We start from the raw sequence: 10,134 nt of genomic DNA, 5'->3' as shown, positions 1-10,134 counted from the left end.
TAATCTTGTGGACAGCCTTTCAGGAAGAGTCGAAGCTGAAGTAGCTGCAAAAGCTGCTGACATATTGAACTCTATGGGTTAGGAATGGGATGGCAGTTAAGTTCATGTTTGAGTCAAGGCAGGTTAGCGAATACTTTTGGTTATATAGTGTAGTACTGTATATACAAGGGCAGTTAAAAAGTCGGTGCTGTGGTATGGGTGTGAGCTATAAACTATGTAACGTGTAAATAAATATATGTGCAAAAAAATGATAAAACACTGTGTAATATGTATGTACTGTTTTAAGGTTTAGTACAGGTTGCACAGGAAAGATGGTCAATTAGAATAATTTCCCCTGTAATATTTAATGATTTACAATTGTTAGATAAGGCAATGCAACATAGCTGCACATACAATTACAGAAAGACACATTTGATATGATCAGCACTTCGAATATGATGTACTACCACAAAGTAAAATAAAACAAAATCCTGAATAGATACTACTTGGATCATAACATGATCTTTCAACCAGATGTCACCCAGACATTTGTTTATTTGACGGATCTTTGGTTAAAAATTAGGTTAAATGGTTCAGAGCATTTTAATCCTCAAAGGCAATGGCAAAAAATGTCTTGCAAATTTGGTTTGTCTTTAGAGAAATAACTGCCAATCAAGGAAACCACGGTTGTGTATTGAGCATTATGTGTATGTGTTGAGGCACTGGTATTGTGCATGAAATACAGACCCATATTACTGATGTAAAGACATCCTATGAAGGTTCATAGAATTACTGCAGCAACTTGATTTCTATGTTTGTTATATCATTTGTCATGTGCATGCAAATGTTACTGTGGTGTACATTTGCCATGAATGAATGAAACAGGAATGTGTCTCCAAAATATATACATCTACCACAATGAAATACAGTTTGATGTGAAATTTAAGATGTAGACCAGGACGTGTAGTATAATACGTTTGTTTTTCTAGTACTTGTAGGATGTTCATTTTGTAGAAAGTCTGATAAGTATCACACTACCTAATGATGTCCAGCCACACAATGCATTAAAACCAATGAGAATTAAACGCGTCAAAATACACACATCTGGATGTTAGCAGGAAATGGTATCAACTTCAATTGTTTAAAAAAAAATCATGATTCAATGCTTTATGATGGAAAAACAAATATTGACATTCAAACAGCTGTCTTCTTAGAGAGGCCCAACAGCCGTGCCGTTGATGGATACTGCAGGACAAAAGGTGTGCTTTGTTTCAAGTTTCCTTAAATATGTGTGGCGGCCACATCTGTCAAACTGAGGTGAAGGAGGGCCGTATTCTCATAACTGGGTTCCTTGGGCCTATGGCTTTAGTACTAATACCAGTCACTCACTTTGGCTAGTTAATAGCACAGTGTAAAACAGTTTCACAGGCTATTACTTTTGCACAAGGTATATGATTCAGTGAGACCAATCTGACGCACCTCCTCCTACCGCCGTGGGTGTGTGTTACAGTGGCTACAAAATCTATTCTACTAAGTCACAGGAGCGTCATCCAAATCAGGTGATTCAGTGGCTGGCGCGGATATGATGTCATCCACATCACCATCCCATGCTGTAGTGCTCAGGTTGGCTGGTGCAGACACCGAGTGAGGGGTGAGAGTGCGACCTAACCCCTGGTATTTGCCTTTTGGAGATGCAGGAACAGACGAAGCTTCAGGAATTGGGTCTTGCGAGCCAGCTGATAGGAGACCTCTATGTTCGTCGTCTTCTGGCTCCTCGCCAAAATATGTCTTCCTTGGCCGACCCATAACTGTCCGACCTAAAAAAAAGAAACACTTTCATGGCACATTTTCTACATCAAGTCAAGTCTACATCAATTTTCAACATCAATCCATGTGATTCACATACACGCAAAAAAAATAGGTAAACACGACATGCAGTTGTGTTTAAAATAATAACTGTGCCTTTAAAAAGGTAAGTTAATGTCAACATTCTTCAAATAAATTGGAGACCATAAAAGATTTGACCTTGTGGGTATTCAATAATCATGAGAACAAAGAGAAAGCACCCTAGGGCTATACAGGAGGAGCTAGGCAATGATCTAAAGGCAGTTGAGACCTCAATCACTAAGAAAACTATTGGCAACACTGCTACAGATGATTAAAAAATCCTGCAGTGCACATAATGTGATACTTTTGCTTAAGAAGTAACCTGTGAGTGCGTTTACATGCAGTTCAGTATCCTGAATATGATCGGGATATTAAGTATCCCGAATTAGCGTATAATGAGCATATGAACACCTTTTCCCGACTTCAGTGTCCCGAATACGCCAGTATTCGGGATACTATGAAATCGGGATATGCGAGGTGGAGTATTCCGTCAGAAGTCGGGATACTGACGCATGTTAACACCTTATCCCGAATACAGGGGCTTCCCATAGAACACTGTTGCTGCTGATATCCAGGCAACATGCATTTGAAGAGAATTCTTTAACGGCAAAGAATGTAGACTGGGATATAACACTCTGTGCTCATAAACACCTTATCCCGAATATGATCGTAACCGGAATGTGCTTCATATTCGGGATACTGAACTGCATATAAACGCACTCTGTGCAAGCCCAGCTGAGGTTTGCCAATGAACAACAGACTCGTTTAGGATATGATTGGGAGGTGCTGTGGTCAGATGAAACCAAAATCAAGCTGTTTGACATTAACACAACTCAATGTGTTTTGAGGAAGATAAATGCTGTCTATGATCCCAACAACACTCTCCTCACCATCATGCATGAAAGTGGTAACATTATGGTTTGAGGGTGGGTGTCTGGCCAAAGTACAGGACAACTTTACATAGTCAACAAATGGATGGAGGGAGGGAGACATGAAATGTACCCTGAATGCCAACCTCCGTCCCTCCACTACGTGACTGAAGATGGGTAATGGATGGGTCTCCCAACATGACAATAAATCACCACATACAGCCAAAGCAGCGAAGGAGTGGCACACGATGAGGCAAATTAAGGTCATGAAGTTTCCTAGACAGTCTGGAAACATTAACTCTAGAGTAATCCAATGGCAAAAACTGAAGCACCTATTTGCCACACAGCCAAGGATTTAGAGATGTTCTGCAAAGAAAAGTGGACAAAAACCCCTTTGATACATGCACAGTGTCATCAACTACATGAAACGTCTGACCTCTGTGCTGTAAAACAAGGGCTATGCCACCAAGTATGGTCTTCTTTGTCTAGTCTTTACTTACAAAGCAATATTGTCAGTGTCCGCATAAAAGACAAACCTCACCTCCCTCAATGATTATCTACCAGTAGCATTCACACATGTCATTTGACCCAGGCCAGTTTGCTTGAAGGGAACAGGGCTACTGAAGATGTGCAAGCCATAGCTCTCCATGCTGCATTGTGCCATCTGGAGCAAAAGGGAATGCTCGGCTGCTCTTCATAGACTTTAGTTTTTCCGTCAATGCCATACTCCCCAACAAACTATCAGGCATTGGTATACCACACTACACCTGCTGTTGAACTTTTTAACACACCGTTCCCAACGAGTATATTCATTTAAAAAAGAGTAATACTTAAGAGATAACTGCCAGACATCTGAGGTAACTGACAGATGGGAATTGTGAAAAATGAACTATATTTTCCACCTTGGCATATTTGGAAGATAGAAATAATGACGGAATAGTTAATACATGTTACTGAACTTACCAACATTTCGTACTTGCTCTGAAATGTCAGCTCTTATATCAGATATGTCCCACATAGCTAAAAAGGAATCGAAGCAGGATCCTTCCTCTGCCTCCTGGATGTAAGGCTTGTAGGTAAAACTGAAGTGGTGTGCAATAGCTGCTAGGAACATCTCCACACAAATGACGAAGTCCTTAAAAATAAACAACAGATTTGCCACTTAGTTTCAATACAGTGAGTGATGATGATTATAATAATAATAATAATAATATAAAACGTTTTATATAGCACTTTTCATGACACTCAAAGACACACAAAGACAAACACACATAACAATCAACATAGATTACAAGCGTAGAATCCGAGGTTTTGAAAATGATAGTGTTTTGTTGATACAGTATTCACAATTTACCAAGTGTCATAACTGGGGTTTGTAGTTAAGTTTTTTTTTTGCAAACAGTGAGTCAGATCTGCATCCCATCTCTACCACAAAGAAATATGCAGTTTACCTGTAATCCAGTAGCCACAGCTTCTACACTATCCCAGTCCCATGTATGAGAGTCTGAGATAACCCCCACTTTGACCAACAGGGCGATGAAAACTGCTTGCCTGTAAGTGGCAATGGGAAGGAAAAAATGAGAGATTAGAGATTGTCAACGGGGACAGTGCCAGACCCTAGGGTGCTTTAGAGAGCCGTCAGGAGGTGATGACAAGGTGACCACTGATTGGTTAAATTGTGTGGCAAGAAAAGAGGGTAACACTTTATTTTGATGGTTCACTATTACAGTGGGTCTACCACATTTGGTACAGTGTAATAACAAGTGCAACAATATTTAATAGCATGTAATACCAGTGTAATATCTTGTAACAATTTTGTACGTACATCACTTTACCATTTTAAAAAACACACATTTTCCTCAAAACAATAATTGTGCTTGGCTCTAGCAATGTCTTTGTGTCTTTGCACAATGCTCCATCTTATTACCATATTGAATGTTTTTGACAAAGACAACAATTCGATTTTATTCACAAAGTACAGAGTCCCAACTGTTTTGGTACATTTTGTACATCTGAACTGTATGAGTTAGATACTTGAGATATTAAACATAGTATGCAACATTACTATAGGCTTACCAGAAGGACACAAAAACCACCAGTTTCACACACAGGAACTTGCCAACTGGTTTGATGGGACTCAACTCTTCTCGCAGTGTTCTGTAGAACAGCACCAGACAATACATTGCAAACTGTAACGATAAGAAAACATCACTGTTTCAGAACATGAAATTTGTATACTTGTATAGCACTCGTTTCCCCTTCACATTTGTCAGCTGCAAAGTCATAACTCCTGATATGTCTTGGTGTCTTCCTTTGGATAGACTGAACACATACTGTATTTACTATTACTACTACTACTACTACTCCTACATGTAGAACACATGCCCCCATTCTGATCATCCCTCCTCAGTGCAGTGCCTTTATTAAATATTTGTTAAATATACACTACTGTTCAAAAGTTTGGAGTCACTATGCCCTTAGCATAATTCAAATCTATGCATAGAAAATACCAAAATGTATCCTTAACTTTTGACAAATCTAAGTGTAGACACCTTTGGCATTACTAATAGCTCCCCAATGAGCTCTATGACCCCCTGCATGCCAAAGTGGATGTCTACTCCTTTTGATCTACACATTGCTAGATGTATGGCACTTGCCTGTACACTGAAACAAGGCAGAGATCATGAGCTCATAATAACAGGATCCATTAGGTTAATACTGATGGCTAGAAATGTATAACCTGGTTCTCACGCGACCATCTGGAGCCATTGTCATTGGCTTTTTTTTAAATCACGTACTACTTCAACCACTGACGTGTATATACCACGCCCGGAATCCCGCCCCGTGATTCTGATTGGACAGGCCCTGAAATTTCTGATTCCGTTCGGGCTCATCTAAGATTTGCAGACCCTCATGCGAGCTCACGAAGTTGAGCGGAAATGCACAAAGGGTCTTCGTGAGAGCCAGGCTAAGAAATGTATGCAGCAGCACAACAAATGTCATAAACCTATGGAATGGGCAAAGAGCTTTCCAATGGCTGCATGCATGCCCTAATAAACCATATACATGTCTATAGAAAAACTGATTAAAACAATAGTAACAAATGTGTGAAACAGGTTAGTTAGATTTCATTCTTCTGTCCAGTTTAACCAATTTGATGGGTAATCAAACCGTTTTTTCACCTTGAAAAAACTGGAACAATTAGGGTTTAAACTTTTGAACAGCAGTGTATAGGATCTCAAACAATTAAAAAAAAAAAGTATATTATGGCAGATCTTGGCAAGTGATTTTTAAAAGCAGTCTTTCCTCTACTGTATTGTGGAATGTATGCTAAACTGTTCTAACGCAGCATCCTTTTTCAATATAATAACACAAGAATAATCAGACGATACAGTTGGTTTAGATATCTGGTACACAGTTCTTCTTTTGTAGCTATACTGTCAGATGCATAACAATGTTTTGTTTTTTAAAAGCAGTCTCTTACCAGTTGAGAAAGGTTGTTCACAATGACCAGGTAGGTCCAGGCGTTCTTTGAACTAAAGTTGCCCTCATGATAGACCCCACATAGTTGGCATATTCTGCACAAGACAAAAAAATCAGTTAATTATTACTCATAACTGTAAGGAAAATAGAAAAGATAAATATAATTGTCACCATGAAATGATAGCCTACAAAAATGTTTAAGTGGCACTCTGAAATTTTGGAACCAATTTCCTAGTTAGCCAAAGTGTGGAGATGTGTTGGCAATTTTTTTGAGAGCAGCATTTTTCCCTCTGTCTCTGGTACTAGGTTAGTAAAAGTGCAGCCTGCGCCACTAAAAACACGTTTAAACACAATCCACAAAGCACCACTTATTATGAGAAAATATTGAGATCAATGTCTGTGTTGAATGATTTAACTATTTGACAGCTTAGAAGAGTTGCCTTCTTTCAAGATCTTCCATATCGAAACTTTTCGATAACCATTCATGGGGGTTTATTGTTGGAATTGGTATGCACAATGATTTACCATTTCTACGACTTTGTTGGTTTTTAATCCATAGATCCAAAGGCAGTGGATGTTGAGCTAGCTACAACAAGCAGAGGCGTTTTTGCAACAAATCTCTGGTGATTCTGATGTGACTTGGTTACATTACGACTAGCGCAATATTATTCTCTGTTGACAAAATAGTCCCTCAACATTCGTTTGATAGAAGATTACTTTTATTTTAATCAGTATTCTAATCAACACAGCCAGTTACATACTGTCTCAACACATCTCCAACTCTCTGGCTAACTAGGAAATCGTAACAGTGCACATTAATAATGAGTAGATGCCTTTTGAAAATTAACATTTTGAAAAATAGTTGAATAACCAAGCTATTCCCAGTAAGGTTAATAATACAACTAGAATGACACATCACTCCAGTACTTAGGTCATTGCAATGGCTACCAGTGCGTGCGATTTAGAATTGAGTTTAAAAGTCTTCTGATAGTTTATAAGTCACTAAATGGCTTAGGACCTAAATATGTTGTAAATATGCTTGAGCAATATCATCCTAATAGATGTGTTAGGTCTTCAGAATCTCCTGGTTGTGCCGAGGGTCAGGTCTAGACAGGGTGAAATGGTATTTAGTTATTGTGCTGCAAAATGCTGGAACCAACTTCATGTCCAAATTAGAACTGCCCATAGAGTATCTTGTTTAAAAGGAAATTACACAAACAGCTTTATTCTCATAGCCTTTGGTGACAGCTAATTACACACTATCTACAGCACAATATCTTTTTTTCTCTTTTCTCTACTCTTTAGCACATTGAATAACATTTATGTATGATAATATGCTATATAAGCATTTTGATTGATAGATATTTTTCAATTTTTGTGAAATTATTGTGGTGCAAAAGTGAGTACACACCAGACTGATGCCCAGTTTGTCTCTTGAAAACTCCCAGATGTTGTGTTTAACTTACTCTATGCACATTTAGGAAATAACCTGTGTGCTCATTGAAATAATGATACCTTTCAAAAGGGGTGTACTCATTATTTGTGTGCACTGTATGTCCAAAATGACATCTGCACTTTACCAATTTTGTTGTACCTGTACAATGACAATAAAGTTTCATTCATTCATTCATTCATTCATTCAGTTTCATTCATATGGATCTAGTATTGCTTGCCGTCAATTGTCAATGAATCAGCCCACCAATAAGTGAACTGCTTTTCACTTGTTGGACAGAAGACCCAATAGGAAGAATAACATGTTCATCAAACTCAAGTTGGTGAGTGTGTATTGTCTGTTTTGCTTTGTCAATACAGAAAACAGTCTAAATATTAAAACGCAGGCATTTTATCATGATAAAGTGATTCTTATTTTGTGTATTGGCAGGGTACACAGCCCATTTTATGTATACATGAAGTAAAAGGATGTACTCACAGTGCTATGACTGTCGTGACTGGCCTCACGACAGTGTACTGCAGGACTCCAAGTTTGCATCTGAGAAGCATCACCCTGTAGAATAACACCAATTTCTCACATTTGAGCATCAATGATATTTAGGCCGATTACTAATATTTAGCAGCATTCTCGTCATAATTATTACTATGAACTTGGGTAAACTCTTTTTGAACAACCCTGTGCAACTTTTACTTGTAACTAGTATGTTTATCAAAATTGTAGGTCAATTTAGACTTGGGAGCAGTCAATGGAAACTCCTGGAATGAGCTTGCAGCACACAGTTTATGTAGACATTAAGGTCTAGATCGTACATAACAGTCTGTATCTTAGGGACATACATATCACATGTTAGTCATGTTGGCTAGTGATGCTGGTAGGACTTACTCTCCCATGGGCCATGGTGGGCAGCAGCAGAGAGGTGGGAGGTGTTTCTGTTGTTCCTGGACTTCTAACATTAATACCAAACTGGGGTACTCATTTCCAAGGTAATTGAGAAGAAAGATCATGAAATTGTAGATGACATATGCTTCATAGCATTCTCTGCAGGTGTCGACATATATGGCAATTTTGGGGTACTTCAGCGCAATCCACTAGAGAGCAAAAATGCAAGTGGAACAATGAGACATTAGGGTTTACTAGAAAACAGCTAGTGCACTCAACTGTATAGACGGCTGCATGAACATACAAAAACACTGGTTTTTTTTTTATCTGACTTACACTATCCACACTGTAAATAGGGACCATCCAAAGTATCCTGCAAAACACAAGGGGTGGGGTTTAACAACACAGGAGACTAGCAGCACTCTTATTTGACATCCCATTTGCTTGAACCTTTTGGTTGCATCGCCGATAACCTTAACATGAACGATAGAATAACAACCAAAGAACCTTCTTTGCAACAACTGACCTGATAATGGGCTTTTGAAGTTCCGGCCGGGTGTAATTTACTAGATGCTGTAATATTCCCCACAGTGATATTGGTATTGTCATGAACACAAAAATACCTGCGATGAACCATGCCTTGTTGTGTGTGCCAACCTGATGAAAGAGAGTAGACGCTGATGTAAGAAATGCCCTCTCATCTCACAGCGACTTTTTTAATCAAAGTTAAGAGGATGCGAGAAACGAACCTCTGATTTTTGTAGCTCCCATATGCATAGGGGCAGTACCACAAGCAAGAGTAAAATGTAAAGGACCACTACCAAGGGACGAATCCACCGCCTCCAGTTTCCACAAGTACATGGCATAATGAGGGGAAATGCTTATTTCTCTAAAGCTAAAAACAAAAGATCCATCTAGTTGTTAGCTTGAGGGCTAACACTATCCAGCGACCTTTGTTTTCGTATGTTAGCAAGGTTGCAGTGCCTCATGCATAATGTTAAGCTGCAGTACGCATGTTGTTGATTGTTAGTAAATCACTGAGTGATAACATAGTCTAGCCAGATTTAAAATACCCGAATGAGGTCGGTTGCTTAGCTAACTGGTTTCGCTACATTAGTCAGCTGATTTGTTGTGTCAACAATCCAGACTTCGCGCTACTCCGTCGGCTAATCAGTTAGTTGTGAAACGCAGCATTGTTTAGGCTATAATGCCGTCAAACAAACGCAACCGGTATCTTGTCAAACAAATCGCTGAATCGGCAACGAGACATTATCAATAAATACAATCAGCTACATGCAGAGCATCTCAAACTGTTGTCATAACGTGGCAAAACAAACTTCCACAGACAACGACTCGATCTGAACTTCCTGTTTGTGTGCCTCCTGGAATCTGATTGGACATAACGCTGACGCAGTACAGGGAGCGCGTGCTTCTAGTTAGGCGATCGCGTGGTTGGTAATAACCATAGTACACATCTGAGAACCAGGTTAATCGCGTGAACCTTCTTGCAGCAATTTTGATCAAAGCAAATAAGTAAATAAACTTAATACCCGACCCATGATCAGCAAGACACGTGTGAATATT

The 10,134-nt window shown here is 39.0% G+C and overlaps 1 protein-coding gene across 1 annotated transcript; it reads right to left on the bottom strand.

Moving 5' to 3' along the window:
* Positions 1-263: 263 nt before the first annotated feature.
* Positions 264-9,924, bottom strand: tmem184c (transmembrane protein 184C). The gene is made up of 10 exons (XM_063218220.1): positions 9,300-9,924; positions 9,077-9,207; positions 8,887-8,923; positions 8,554-8,759; positions 8,149-8,223; positions 6,220-6,313; positions 4,812-4,924; positions 4,187-4,286; positions 3,699-3,870; positions 264-1,796 (listed from the first exon to the last, which is right to left on the bottom strand). Exons 1-10 carry the CDS (start codon positions 9,414-9,416, stop codon positions 1,510-1,512), a joined length of 1,332 nt encoding a protein of 443 aa, XP_063074290.1. The 5' UTR covers positions 9,417-9,924; the 3' UTR covers positions 264-1,509.
* Positions 9,925-10,134: the final 210 nt, after the last annotated feature.

This window comes from Engraulis encrasicolus, chromosome 16 (assembly GCF_034702125.1).
Source record: "Engraulis encrasicolus isolate BLACKSEA-1 chromosome 16, IST_EnEncr_1.0, whole genome shotgun sequence".
NCBI lineage: Eukaryota > Metazoa > Chordata > Actinopteri > Clupeiformes > Engraulidae > Engraulis > Engraulis encrasicolus.
This window is presented reverse-complemented; position numbering and strand designations above follow the sequence as displayed.